The sequence below is a fragment of the Chrysemys picta genome, chromosome 1, assembly GCF_011386835.1.
Source record: "Chrysemys picta bellii isolate R12L10 chromosome 1, ASM1138683v2, whole genome shotgun sequence".
In the NCBI taxonomy this organism is placed as follows: domain Eukaryota; kingdom Metazoa; phylum Chordata; order Testudines; family Emydidae; genus Chrysemys; species Chrysemys picta.
Genome location: NC_088791.1, coordinates 230263429 through 230278877, shown reverse-complemented (window position 1 = coordinate 230278877; position 15449 = coordinate 230263429). Strand labels below are relative to the sequence as shown.

General features: G+C 42.7%; 2 protein-coding genes across 6 annotated transcripts in view; both read right to left on the bottom strand.

Annotated features, from left to right (window-relative positions):
- DHRSX (dehydrogenase/reductase X-linked) overlaps nt 1–3371 on the bottom strand; it is a 219683-nt gene extending 216312 nt beyond the window's left edge. For all 3 annotated transcript variants that reach the window (XM_065580770.1, XM_065580769.1, XM_065580771.1), the window contains exon 1: nt 3237–3371. In XM_065580770.1, the coding sequence (XP_065436842.1) occupies nt 3237–3348 (112 nt within the window). In that variant the 5' untranslated portion in view covers nt 3349–3371. The remainder of the gene's footprint in view (nt 1–3236) is intronic.
- The window catches only part of ZBED1 (zinc finger BED-type containing 1), a 219687-nt gene extending 216312 nt beyond the window's left edge, over nt 1–3375 (bottom strand). For all 3 annotated transcript variants that reach the window (XR_010597662.1, XR_010597663.1, XM_065580760.1), the window contains exon 1: nt 3237–3375. The gene's annotated coding sequence lies outside the window, so the exon portion shown is untranslated. The remainder of the gene's footprint in view (nt 1–3236) is intronic.
- Nucleotides 3376–15449: the final 12074 nt, after the last annotated feature.

The window sequence follows — 15449 nt, the reverse complement described above, 5'->3', positions numbered from 1 at the left end:
ACCTGCATTGAAATTCCTCCTTCTGTGTTTCAGTTTCAGAGTCTGAAGCAAACTTCCTGATATTCCTACCCTGGAATGCTGTGAAACTTGCACCTTCATGATATATATTTACACGTTTGTGTTTTCAGTTCACAAATCAAAACAACTACTGCAATATATTTTGCCCCCCGAGCTGCCTCATTTGTACAGTTCAAACTGTCCTTTCCATACACACCATCCTAAACAATATCTGTAAAATTAGACAAATATTAGCAGGATGTAGTAGGAGTCAGTTTTTAGAAAGACAAGTTAAGTTGTGTAGTGAAAACAGCATACAACCTTGATTAATTCAGGAAAAGAGGACTAATTTAATTTAGTTTACTTTAGACTGCAGCTCCTGAATATTTCTGTGAAATAGTATAACAAGCTTTTTTTAAATGAATGCAGCTTCTGAAGATAGAAGGGCTACAGCTACACTACTGGACTTCAGACCCTTAATTCAACACAGGGCAGATCAATCACTGGATGCCAGACTGCTTTCTATAATATAGCTTCCACCATGGAGCTGCACCTATGCTGAATTATGGCTATGTGGCTTGCCAATGTAGATGAGGTCCAGTAGGTTTGAGGTCCAAATTCCAGAACATGTAGACTTGAGGAGCTAAACTACAAATCTTCGGCTCTCCCCTATTCCACCCAATGTTTCTTTAAATGTCTCTCATGATGAGGCAATTGATACCTGATTTATGCACCTTTTATTCCAGTAATCATATCTTTTTAAGAATTGAGGACTACAAGGGTTAGAAAAAGCTTTCAACTTCTGTATTTTAAAATATTTTTAGTTCACTAACTTCTTGACACAATTGTTGCTTCTTTATTCCAATAGAAGTAGCAGATTACTGATCCAAGATTAACTATGTTCATTCTAAAACACATGTAATTACTTTCACATTTTAAAGTGTTGTTTTTGTCATACTATGATCACTACTTGAAATCTTACCTAGACTAGCCTAACGTCCATATCAAAATACCCCTGTTCACAAGTTGGTTTGTTTTTTAATCACACTGTTTCAAATACATTCTTGATATTTTTTGATTTGTTAATTATATTTAAGATTACAATAAAATAAAATGTTTGGGTCAATCTTTGTCATAATATTTCTGTTCAGTTCTAAATTATTTTGAAAGCGTTACACACTCTAGGCATAATCCACAACTTTACCCTGCCAAGAAAAACTAATGCTAGAAGAATGCTCAGCTGACACAAAACTGTAGGCACACATCTGCTTTTTTTTCTTTTTGGCATGTTATATGTTTTTGAGAATGAGAAAGCAAAACTCAAATCTGCATTAGAATTATTAGTATGGAAGAAACATTACCCAATGAACCCATGTGTGGAAATCTGTGCTGTCCAGTCTTTGCATTAATTTTACAAAAATTAATGGTTGACACAAATTTATTTTCTCTCCTCCCTAGTACCTCAACTATACAATAAGTTGATTTGGGTCTCATATTTTAAATAATCTCACTGAACTGCATACCTATACCTGCATTTTTGTTGTTATTCTGGTTAAAACCACCATCACCTCCATAAGAGCCACATTTGAAGCTAGTCAGAGAAAATAAACAGAACCAAACTAGTGAGCTGCAGTGATGCTGTCACTCATTACATGTTTTTCAGGCCTTCCCAAGTTGCAGGGAGCTGTTAGAAGCACCAACAAATTCAAAAGTGTCTTTAAAAATCAGTATCCTTTTAAATATAAGATGCCTATTGTGTTGATGTCTGGCCTGAAGAGATTCCCAGATTAATCGTTTTTGGAAACCTCAAGTTTCCTTCCTAGACACCTAATGTGGGGAAACAGAACATCATTAAGTTTTCTGTTGACCACGAAAATCATTTAAAAATGTAACACAAAACTGTCAGAAAAGGAGCTAAACTAAAAGCTCCACAGAGCAAACTGAATGCCATTGAATTGTCACCTTAAATGCTGGCAAGTAATGACAATATATATTCAGCATATAAAATGCATACAACACTCCCACCAATGGCTGGGTGGGAAGAAAAGACTAGCAGTCTATGGATTCAGTGAAGAAGTTCACCACTGTCAATACTGGAAGAGTGATTTTAGAGAGGATGTAATCAAGTGGCCAGGAGTGTGGAAGAATGAAGTCCAGTGTCCAAGTTTAGCAGAGATGGAGGAATTTACTTGAGTGGCAGAATTCAAAAGCAGGCAAGGAGAACAGGGAGGGTTCTAGCCTAGTATCTAGGCACAGGAACAGGGCAGAGGAAGGTAGCCAGGCAAAGCAGCAGGTTCTTGTTCAGCAGGAGAAGCTAGGGGAACTGGTGATTTCTTATAGGTTTATCACCACAGTATCTGAGCACATCACAAACACTGATCAACACCCAGGTGAGGCTGAGACCTGAGGTACAAACAGAACAAAAACCACGCCTGAATCTGAGGCAATGCGGGGAATTGAACCCAGCTTTCCGGGGTCTGTCCAGCACCTTAACCACAACGCCACTCAGGTCCAGCAGCAGAGAGGTATGCAAGGGCCTAACGCAGCGGCCTGGGTCAAGTGCAGTAACGCGGGGGGGACTGTGCGTCTAGTACGGGAACGAGTGCAATTAAAGCAGCGAGGGGGCGTGTGCAGGTGTCTCCCCAGTAACTGAGTATGCCAGGCTCAAGCCCACGAACCGCCTACAAAGCCAGCAGGGGAAAGGGCCCAGCGGCCCCAGCCCAGCAGCCAGGCGCGTGCGGAGGGCGCCAGCGCAGCGGGCCGAGGGGAGGCTGGAGCGCGCAGCTCCGTGGCCCGGCGCAGCAGCCGCAGCGTGTGCAGCTCACGGGGGAGGAGCGCCAGGGCCAGGCCCTGTGGTACTGCAGCTCTGGCAGGGAGGGGAGCCCCCGGTGCGGCCGGAGGGCAGGCTGCGCACACGCAGGAGCCGGAGCCCGGGGGCGCTCCTTAGGGGTGGCGCTGCAGACCCTCGCTGTGCGCAGGGGCCAAGGTCACGGCACACGTCCGAGCCCCCGCGGGGAGAGTGGGGCCCGGGTGGGGGAGGAAGGGAAGACTACAAAGAGGGAGCGGCCGCCGGCCTCCTGTTTTCCCCCCTGCCCCGTTAGGAGAGCGGGCTCAGTGCCCGGCGGACCGCAGGCGGGCTGCGCCCGGTGCCATTGCACGGCTCCCCGGGCCTGCCAGCAGCGCCCCGCACGGGGCGGCCCCGACCGCCGCTGGGCAGCAGCGGGGGGCGATGCTCTCACCTGGCGCGGGGGGCCCGCCGGGGCGGAGGCGGCGCAGCAGCTGGTGCAGGGCGACGGCGAGGCCGATGCAATAGAGCCGCAGCGCGGGCAGCGCCCGAGACAATAGCGACATGGCTGCCTCCCGCCCCTCGGCGCGGGGAGAAGCGGGGACGGGGCCCCGGCGCGCCTCTGTATGTGTGTGTGTGTGTCCCCGCTCCCGGGCTGGGCGGGCGCGGCGCTGCTGCAGAGCCCACACCCAGCGGAAGGGAAAGCGCCGCCGCTGTCACAGGCTGCACGGCCCGGACGCTCCGCCGCTCGCTTCTGGGCATGTGCGCGGCCACACCGCGTCAGGGCGGGGGAAGGGGAGAGCGGCCCCTGAGCCCCATGCCTCCAGGGGCGCCCTAGGCGCCGAGCGGGCGGGTGGAGGAGCGGGATCGGGGGACACTGCCACCGTAGTTGGGGAGAGATGCAGCCAGGGCTGCGCTAGCTGCCAGGGAGGCGGGAGTTGCAGGGGCCAGCTGGCCGGGACCGGGTTGGTTTTGAATTTACTGAAGAGTCAGGCTGGAGAACTGAGCAGCTGGAAAGTAAGGGGGCCCTGTGGGTGCCTCCTGAAAGAGAGCTCTGATCCTGGGCCCCCACAGACATGAAAATGAGGCCAGGATCGGCTGCCCTTACATTATAAACTGTGCACAGACTGGAAATAGGACACACATTTTTAACAGCCAGGGTAATAAACACTCGGAACAAAATTACCAAGGGTTGTGGTGGAGTCGCCATCACAGGCAACTTTTAAACCAAGATTGGATTTTAAAAAAAGAAAACATGCCCTAGGAATTATTCTGGGAAAGTTCCAAGGCCTGTGTTACACAGGGTGTCAGACCAGGTGATCACAGTGGTCCCTTCTGCCCTTGGCTGTATGATAATACAGTAACTCCTCGCTTAACGTTGTAGTTATTTTCCTGAAAAATCCGACTTTAAGCGAAACGAAGTTAAGCGAATCTGATTTCCCCATAAGAATTAATATAAATGGGGGGGAGGTAGGTTCCAGGGAAATTTTTTTCACCAGACAAGACACTATATATATATATATATATATATATACACACACACACACACACAATATAAGTTTTAAACAATTTAATACTGTACAGAGCAATGATGATTGTGAAGCTTGGTTGAGGTGGTGAAGTAAGAGGGTGGGATATTTCTTACTGCTAAATGAACTAGCAGTCGGCTGAGTCCCCAAGGGTTAACACATTGTTGTTATTGTAGCCTCACACGCTACAAGGCAGCACAGATGGAGGGAGGGGAGACAGCATGGCAGACAGAGACACACACCGTGTGTGTGTGTGTGTGAGAGAGAGAGAGAGAGAGAGATGCGCATTGCCCCTTTAAGTACGCTGACCCCACTCTAAGTACACTGCCTTTTTAAGTAAATCAGCAAGTCGAGGCAGCAGTCGCTTTCAGCAAGCTCCCTCTGTCCTGAGCCCTGTCATGACCCCCCCCCCCCCGCTCTATGGAGATGGGGTAAGCAGGGGGAAGGGAGAGACCCTGACATTAGCCCCCCTCTTTCCACGCCCCGCACAGCAAGCAGGAGGCTCCTGGGAGCAGCTCCAAGGCAGATGGCAGGAGCAGCACATGGCAGTGTGGGGAGGGACAGCTGAACTGCCTGGCAATTGATAGCCTGCTGGGCTGCTGCCGCACAAGGAACTTAGGGGAGCTGGGAGCTGACAGGGGCTGCAGGTCCACCCTGGTTCCAAGTCCCCACCAACTAGCTGCAACGGGCTGCTCTTCCTGCACGCAGTGGACAAAGCAGGCGGCTGCCAAGCAACGTCATAAGGGAGTATTGCACAACTTTAAACGAGCATGTTATCTAATTGATCAGCAACATAACAATGAAACAACGTTAACTGGGACAACTTTAAGTGAGGAGTTACTGTACAGAATTTAGGTGTTATGTGACCCAGTGAAACTGAACAATGCTGCCCCCATCACCTTATCCACGCACCTTCCCCCTCTGCCCCTTCCTTTTTGCCTCTATTTGTGACCTTATGTTCCATCATGACATATTCTAATGTTGGAGTTTATGATCTTATACATCAGACTCATAAAAACAAGATTGTCAGGGACTTCCAGGATCATCTAGTCCAAGGGTTCTCAGGACAAATTTTTTGGTGGCCTCAGAGAGCGGCCATCAACTCTTGCTGGTGGCCGTCCTTACACTTTTCCCTAATATACTTAATTAGCTTTAGGAAAAACAAATAAATATGCACATATACACATGCAAATAATTGTAATTTATTTGTTGCTAGCTAGTAAGTCTGTTGTGAAAAGTGATATTAACAAACATGCAAGCATCACTTTTCACAGCAGACTTACTCAGCCCTGGGGACAAATTAAGCCCTGGATGGGGGGGGCGGGTCAGGGGAGGCAGCGGGGGCCAGGGGCAAAGGGAGTTGGTGGGTGGTGGACTGTGAGAGGCAGTACGGGGGCTGGAGCCTGAAGCCCCGTGGTCAGAGCCTGGGGCCTGCCACCACACAGCCAGAGCCCAGAGCTGGAGCTCAAAGCCCCCCAGCCAGAGCCTGCCACCCCACCACCCCAGAGCTGAGGCCCAAAGCCTGAGCCTCACCGCCCCTGCGAAAATGGGGAACTCACTGGCTGCCTGCTCCTCCAGTCTTGTGCTCCAGGTGTCTCCAGAGGGAGACAGAGCCCAACCCCTGCTGGTGGTCCCAGCAACCAACACCAAGGCGGTGCATCCTGGAGCAATAGGAGGGGGGGCACTATTTTACCACCTGGAGGGGGAGGAGCCACTATTTTACCACCTACCCCCACCCCATCACAACCCAGGAGGCTGTGGGCGCAAGAAAAGCCCCAGGTGATCGCATGCGGCCACGGTGGCCACATTTGAGAAACACTGACCTAGTCCATCTAAAAGGATTTTAGCAGCTGCTCTTTAAAGGGATTGGAGAGCTCAGGGGACCACAGTCAGGGAGTCGAGAGATGGGGAGGTTACAGTAATCAAGACAGAAAATGAAGAGTGTCTGGACAAGAGGTCGTGCTGTGTAGACAGAAAGAAGAGGCCCATTGTAGAAGTGTTTTGGAGGAAGAAGTGGCAAGAACTGAACACAGTCTGGCTTTGTAGGATAAGGTACAGGGAGGCGTCAAAGATGATTCTCACATTACAAGCCTCAATTACAGAGAGCATAGCAGTGTTGTCAGCAATGACAGAAAAAAGAGAATAGAGAACATTTGGGAGGAAAGAGCAGGAGTTAAGTTTTTGCCATGTTAAGTTTAACATCAGTTCTGCTCCCAATCTCACCTAATAGAATTTCTGTAAATCATGTAAGCCGAAGGGCAACATCAGTGACTAGGGTGACCAGACAGCAAGTGTGAAAAATCAGGACAAGGGATGGAGGGGTAATAGGAGCCTATATAAAAAAAGACCCAAAAATCGGGACTGTCTCTATACAATTGGGACATCTGGTCACCCTATCAGTGACTCAGCAACAAGAGTTCTCAGTATCCAAAATAGGAGCTTTTTTTGAGTCAATCCAATTATGCCATCTCTGTGGAATCTACTGTAAATAGCTACCTGGTAGAATGAATGGCCATAGCCTATATGCTAAGCTAAACCAACATCTTCATGACAAAATCTGCTGCGTGATTAAAAACAGTTTACCAAGTTATCTCATTAGTAACCAACTCTAAGACACAAGTTCGTGGCTTTGTCCCAATAAAAAAAGCATTGGTCATTTCAGGCAAAATTTGTGTCATCTTGGACACCAGACATCCTTGAGTTATCTTTCTTACTTCAGGAGCCCAAGTAGTCATATAAATACGTTAATTTATTTTGCCTTCTAATTTGAGTACCATATAGCTTTGAATCACTACCCATGAGTTTCTGTCACAACAGATGATTAAATTTCATTGAAGCCATGTGACCAAAATATCTCAATATAATGACATTTCATAGAAGCAAGCTGCAAGTTGTCCTCAGTTTTCAATTTTAAATCTTCAATTAATTTTTTTACATGATCATCACTTGAGAAAGAATGACAAGGCCTATGTTCCTATGCTTCTAATTTCCAGGGAGCAGCTAATCAGAAGTCTTAAATTAATAATAAATAATAATTAGGGCTGTCAAGCAATTTAAAAAAATCATGATTAGTCACATGATTAAACAATAATAGAATACCATTTATTTAAATATTTTGGATGTTTTCTACATTTTCAAATATATTGATTTTAATTACAAAACAGAATACAAAGTGTACAGTGCTCACTTTATATTTATTTCTGATTACAAATATTTGCACTGTAAAAAACAAAATAAACAGTACTGCAATCTCTTTATCATGAAAGTTGAACTTACAAATGTAGAATTATGTACAACAAATAACTGTATTCAAGTAACTTTAGAGCCTACAAGTCCACTCAGTCCTATTTCTTGTTCGGCCAATCGCTCAAACAAGTTTGTTTACGTTTACAGGAGATAATGCTGCCTGCTACTTGTTCACAATGTCACCTGAAAGTGAGAACAGGCATTCGCATGGCACTATTGTAGCAGGCGTCGCAAGACATTTACACGCCAGATGCAGTAAAAATTCCTATGTCCCTTCATGCTTCAACCACCATTCCAGAGGACATGCATCCATGCTGATGACAGATTCTGCTTGATAACAGTCCAAAGCAGTGCAGACCGATACATGTTCATTTTCATCCTCTGAGTCAAATACCACCAGAAGAAAGTTGATTTTCGTTTTTGGTGATTCAGGTTCTGTAGTTTCCGCATCGGAATGTTGCTCTTTTCAGAGTTCTGAAAGCATGCTCCACACCTCGTCCCTCTCAAATTATGGAAGGCACTTCAGATTCTTAAACCTTGGGTCGAGTGCTGTAGCTATCTTTAGAAATCTCACATTGGTACCTTCTTTGTGTTTTGTCAAATCTGCATCAAAAGTGTTCTTAAAACAAACATGTGCTGAGTCATCATCTGAGACTACTATAACATGAAATATATGGCAGACTGCGGGTAAAACAGAGCAAGGGACATACAATTCTCCCCCAAGGAGTTCAGTCACAAATTTAATTAATGCATTTTTTTTAACGGACGTCATCAGCATGGAAGCATGTCCTCTGGAATGGTAGACGAAGCATGAAGTGGCATACGAATGTTTAGCATATCTGGCACTTAAATACCTTGCGATGCCGACTACAAAAGTCTCATGTGAATGCCTGTACTCACTTTCTGGTGACATTGTAAATAAGAGGTAGGCAGTATTATCTCCCATAAATGTAAACAAACTTATTTGTCTGCGCAATTGGCTGAACAAGAAGTAGGACTGAGTGGATGTGTAGGCTCTAAAGTTTTGCTTTGTTTTGTTTTTGAGTGTAGTTTTGTAACAAAAAAAATCGACATTTGTTAGTTGCACTTTCACGATATAGAGATTGCACAACAGTGCTTGTATGAGGTGAATTGGAAAATACTATTTCTTTTGTTTATCATTTTTACAGTGCAAATATTTGTAATAAAAATAGTTATATAAAGTGAGCAGTGTACACTTTGTATTCTGTGTTGTAATAGCAATCAATATATTTGAAAATGTAGAAAAACATCCACAAATATTTAATAAATTTCAATTGGTTTTCTATTGTCTAACAGTGCAATTAAAACTGATTAATCACATTAATTTTTTTAATCGTGATTTTTTTTTGAGTTAATCAGAATTAACTCATGCGATTAATTGACAGCCCTAATAATAATGCTTAGCATTTTTCATCCACAGATCTCAAGTTGCTTTAGAAATATAGGTGTCATTCCCAGTTTACATAAACAAGAAATTATGACATGAGGAATTAAGATCGCAATAATTTCAATAGAGGTAGACTTTTAGCAGTATATTTAACTAAGTCTTTTAATCTTTTTTTTTCTTTCTTGTTTTTTCTTTTAAGAAGGAGATCTTAGAGTCATCTTGGATAGCTCTCTGAAAACATCTGCTTAATAGGCAGCGGCAGTCAAAAAAACTAACAAGATGTTAGGAACCATTAGGAAAGGGATAGGTAATAAGACAGAAAATATCATAATGCCATTATATAAATCCATGTTACACCAATTCCTTAAATACTGCATTCAATTCTGGTCTCCCCATCTCAAAAAAAGGTATCTTGAAATCAGAAAAAAGTGCGAAGAGCAACAAAAATGGTTAGGGATATGGAACAGCTTCCATATGAGCAGAGATTAAGAAGACTGGGATTGTTCAGTTTAGAAAAAAGACAACTAAGGGCTTGTGTACACTTATAGGGCTGCAGTGAGGCAGCTGCAGTACTTAGTGAAGACGCTACCTACTCCCTTTGGTGTAGGTACTCCATCTCCCTGAGATGTGGTAGCTATGACAACAGGAAAAGCCCTCATGTCAACATAGCATTGTCTACACTGGGAGTTAGGTCAATATCACTGCATTGCTCAGGGGCGACGTAGTTATACCAACATACGTTTGTAGTATGGACCAGGGCTCAGGAGGGATATGATAGAGATCTATAAAATCATGAATCATATGGAGAAAGTGAATAAGGAAGTATTATTTACCCCTTCACATAACACAAGGGTCACCAATGGAATTAATAGGCAGCAAGTTTAAAACAAACATAAGGAAATACTTCTTCACATAACACACAGTCAACCTGTGGAACTCTTTACCACAGGATGTTGTAAAGGCCAAAAGTATAACTGAGTTCAAAAAAGAATTAGACACATTCATGGAGGTTAGGTCCATCTGACTGCCAGAAGCTGGGATTGAACAAAAGGGGATGTACCAATCAATATGTAAGGGATTATAGAGAGGTATAAATAATAAATAAATGGAGATTTATTTCAGCGCAGGAAAATCATGTCTCATTAATCGCTTAGAATTCTTTGAATGTGTCAGTAAAGCAGTGGATAAAGGAGAACCAGTCAACATAATTTATTTATACTTCCATAAGGCCTTTGATGAGGTCCGCACAAGGCACTACTGAAGAAGCTAAGTAGTCATGCATGACAGCCAAAATATTGTCATGGATCAAAAACTGGCTAGGAGACATGGTTAATTGGTCAATTTTCATCATGGCTAAAGGTTAACAGTGGGATACCTCTAGGTATGTTGTTAAAATATTAATGCTCTGAAAAGCCAGGTGACTAGTGAGATAGCAAAATTTGCATATGACAACATTATTTAGAATAATATAAGTAATGTATGCCCTGTCCAGTGGAAGACTGAGGAACTTCAGAGAGACCTAAACAAGGTAGGTGAATAGGAAACATAATGGCAAATGAAATTCCATGTTGATTAACTCAAAATTATGCACTTTGGAGGGAAAATTTTAAACTACTCATACACCTTACAGAGTTCCATATTAACTATATAAACTCAGTGACACTGTCGACAGCTCATGAAGATTTCTGCCAATTATGTGCAGCTGTGGTCATAAAAACTAACATATGGAATGTGATGGTGAATAATACAAAGAATATTACAATGCCTTTATACAAATGAGTGGGGTACCCTCATCACTAATACAGTCACCCCTTATGCCAAAGGATACTGCTGAATTAGAACAGGATGAGAGAAAAGCCAAGAGACTTATCAAGGGCTTGGAAGAACTCTCATATTAAGAGAGATTGAAAAGAATGGGGTTGTTTAAAAGAGACCAATAGGACTGACGGTACCAGATAAAAATATGTAAATGCAATGACTGATCAAGTGAAGGTACAAGAACAAACAGACATTTAAAAGTTAGGAAGTTCCAAACCAATACGAGGAAATACTTTTTCACACAATGTGTAATTAGATGTGGAACTCACTGCCAATGGAAGTTGTTGAGGCCAAGAATATAACAAGATTTAAAAGGGAGGGTTCGATTTTTTTATATCAAAAATATCCACTTTTATCAATATTAACAATAACAAAAATATTTGTAAGAGATATTAAATCTCACGCTTCAGAGTTTAAGCTAATCAATAACTATTAGGTTTCAGAGTAGTAGCTGTCTTAGTCTGTATCCGCAAAAAGATATATCCACATATATTCAGGGGATACCATCATAGGACCTAATCACATCAGCCACACTATCAGAGGCTCATTCACCTGCACATCTACCAATGTGATATATGCCATCATGTGCCAGCAATGCCCCTCTGCCATGTACATTGACCAAACCGGACAGTCTCTACGTAAAAGAATAAATGGACACAAATCAGACATCAAGAATTATAACATTCAAAAACCAGTTGGAGAACGCTTCAGTCTCCCTGGCCACTCGATTACAGACCTAAAAGTCGCAATATTACAACAAAAAAACTTCAAAAAAATTAATTCCAATTCAGCAGTCTCTCATTGGAGACTCCAATGAGAGACTGCTGAATTGGAATTAATTTGCAAATTGGACACCATTAAATTAGGCTCGAATAAAGACTGGGAGTGGATGGGCCATTAAACAAAGTAAAACTATTTCCCCATGCTCATTCCCCCCACCCCTCCCCTACAGTTCCTCATTTCTCCTTGTCAATTGCTGGAAATGGGCCATTTTCATTACCACTACAAACAGTTCTTTTTCTCCCCTGCTGATAAAAGCTCACCTTAACTGATCACTCTCCTTATAGTATGTATGGTAACACCCACTGTTTCATATTCTCTCTGTATATATATATCTATATCTATATCTTCCTACTGTATTTTCCACTACATGCATCCGATGAAGTGGGCTGTAGCCCATGAAATAAATAAATGGAGATATCCTATCTCCTAGAACTGGAAGGGACCTTGAAAGGTCATTGAGTCCAGCCCCCTGCCTTCACTAACAGGACCAAGTACTGATTTTGCCCCAGATCCCTAAGTGGCCCCCTCAAGGATTGAACTCACAACCCTGGGTTTAGCAGGCCAATGCTCAAACCACTGAGCTATCCCTCCCCCCAAGCTTATGCTTAAATAAATGTGTTAGTTTCTAAGGTGCCACAAATACTCCTGTTCTTTTTGAAATAACTATTAGAGATCTGGATGAGATCTAATATGGGTTGATACTGGAAAAATTCCCCAGACTCCTTCAGACTCCAATTTGTGTTCCTACCTTCCATTTCAAATAAGCAGGAGTCACGTCACCAATTGAAAGCTGTAGGTCACTTACCATTGGATGTTGTAGGTCACATGACCAGAGCTGAGAGTAAAATGAGGTATGGCCATGAAGCATTTCTGGGCTGAGCATGCCCAATAGAATGTAGGTTACTAAATGAGGTATGGCTAAGAAGTAGGTTAGATCTGGAGCATAGGCAGTAAAGTCGGATGAGGTAATCATGAGTCTGAGGTAAAAACAATGGCAGTGAGCACATGCAGAATGAGGTAATGCTTGAAATGAGCATGTGTGATACAAGGGTAGAGAGAGGTCAAACAACTCTACACTGGACTGGTTTGAGGCTGCTTTTTCTGGTAGTAATGAGCTTATGCAATAAATTGGAATGAGATATGCTGAGCATGCTGGACAGCATGCTCAAAAGAGGTCTGATAGTATAAAAGGCAGACAGTCAGCATGCAGTTTTCAGTTGGGAGCCAGCAAGAAAAATTGCTGGAAATAGAGAGAGTTCCAAGAGGACAGAAGAAGTGTACAGCTGCTGAAGAGATCTGACCAAACTGATAGTTGAAGAAGCAACAGTAACAGCAGTGGCAGACCTGAAGCAGCAGCAGCAGTGGCAGTGACTAAGTAGCAGCAACTGGGGGAGTCCTGTCACTGGAGCAAAGTCAATGGACAGAGTAAGCAAGCCTGCTAGTTATTATTTAATTATAGTATTAATATAGGATAGTGTAGTATAGTATTAGTATGTGTATCCATGTGATGTATGAGTGTATTAATGTTAATTGTAATTTATTTATGTGAAACTTAAAGTACAATTTAAGAACTCCTGTCAGCGATCTGTTACAGACTGGCCATCTGTGACACAGTGCACACACTTAAAATCATTTAAACTGTATGCTATTGCGGTTTGAATGCTCTTTAACTTGCATTAAGGGATTTGTACCTGATTCATCTTTTTAGATTATGTTGTATTAGGAATTTATTAGTTACATTAATAAAAGACACTTTGTTTTGGGGGAAAATATTACCTGTGTCAATCTTTTTATTGGGAGGTTATATATATGTCCTTCAAGTGTTTCCTTAACTACCCTGGAGACCATACCTCAGGAAAGACAGATTAAGGTGGCAATAAGCAGGTTATTTAGGAGTCCCCAAAAAAACTATTTTTTGGGATAACAGGGTGGCTGATTATCCCACAACTGCCTACTGGAGGGATCTTACACCTTCCTCTGAAGCATATGATACTGGCCACCTGAGAGACAGGATACTAGACTAGATAGATCTTGGGTCTGATCCAGACTAGCAGTTCCTATGTTCCATGCTTTGATCTCCAGTAGTACACACATATTTAAATAACTTTTTTAATTCATCGAAGTTTCCCCTCACTTAGTTAAAACTGAAACAATAAATGAGCTTGACCAATTCTTAGCCATGTTTTCTGGGTCAGCACCTTGATATGACTTGTACTTGTAATCAGAGAGTCATACTCAAGTATTCCAAGTCAAGTATATTTCATGTGAAAAATACCAAAATACCCACACCACAGTAGGATGTTATAGAGAAAAGTCATGTCCACTTGGATGTTAAATTGAAGGAGGTTGGGGGAAGTGAAATCTGTACTCTTCAGAGCCTACTTAAACTTTTTTTTCCACTTGTGGAAGTAACAATACAGTAATAGAGAGACAAGGTGGGTGAGGCATCTTTACCAACTTCTGTTGATGAAAGAGACAAGCTTTTGGTTTACACGGAGCACTTCTTGGTCTGGGAAAGGTACTCAAAAGTGTCACAGCTAAATAAAAAGTGAAACAGATTGTTTAGCATAAGTAGTTAACACATAGTCTAAGGGAGCCTTCCAGGGGAAGTGGGCCATTAACACCTCTGCAAGAATAGGACAAAAAATGGGGATTAGTGGGTTACAAATTGTTGTAATAAGACATAAATCCAGTGTTTTTATTAAGACCACGATTTTTAGTGTCTAGCAAAGTTATGAATTTAAGCTTCTAGGCTCATCTTTTGAAAGTGTTGCACAGGTTTCCTTTGAGGATGAGGACTGAGAGGTCAGATAGGGAGTGATCATTTTGTGGAAAGTGTTCACCTGCAGGTAATATGGTGTTTTTGTCTTTTATCATTTTTCTGTGACAGTTCATTTGAAAGCATAGTGATCATCTGGTTTCACCCCCATAGTTGTTATTAGAGCATTCAATGCACTCGATGTACACCGCCTGTTGTGATAGGCATGTGTAAGACCCCTGAATCTTGAAAGGTGTGTTGGGCAGGCTGTGTTGATCATTGTAGCAGTGACAATATGTCTTCATGTTTTGCATCTGTCGTTATGGCAGGATCTGGTGCTGCTTTGATATAGTGTGTCCTGGTCTGTGGGGAGCTTGCTTCTGATAATGAGCTTGGTGAGACTGGGGGTTATTTGAAGGCCAGAAGAGGGGATTCAGGAAATATTTCTTTCAGGAGGGGGTCCCCATTAAGTATGGGTTGTAATTGTTTAATGATACCCCGTATGGGTTCCAATGGGGTTTTTAAGGTCAGGTTTGACAAAGCCCTGGCTAGGATGATTTAGTTGGGGATTGGTCCTGCTTTGAGCAGGGGGTTGTACTAGATGACCTCCTGAGGTCCCTCCCAACCCTGATATTCTATGATTCTATGATTCAATGTGGGATTATAGGTGACAACTCTAAAGCTTGTCTCTTTCACTAACAGAAGCTGGTCCAATAAAAGATATTACCTTTCCTACCTTGTCTCTCTAATATCCTGGGACCAGCACAGCCACAACAATAGCAAAATACAGTAATAAAGCATACAAGAAAAACAGGAGATCTGCATTTTTAGAGTAGCAGTGACAGTATGACACAAACCCTATTAAACTCTTCCATAATGAGCCTCAAAAATAGAGAATGAATGAACAGCACAAAAGGTATTTAACAGGTATTTCCATCCTAATTTCCATATTCTGTAGAGTTTCAAAATTTTAACTAATCTTGACAGCACTATGCTGCCAATGTGTAAATTTGTTTTGACCCTGTTCTTTTTTCATTAAAATGAGTTAGGTTGTATTATAGTCACTTACCATTTAGGTCCTAGATAAATCTGCTTTGAAGGGTACTCAGGGGATGGAGAAAGCAT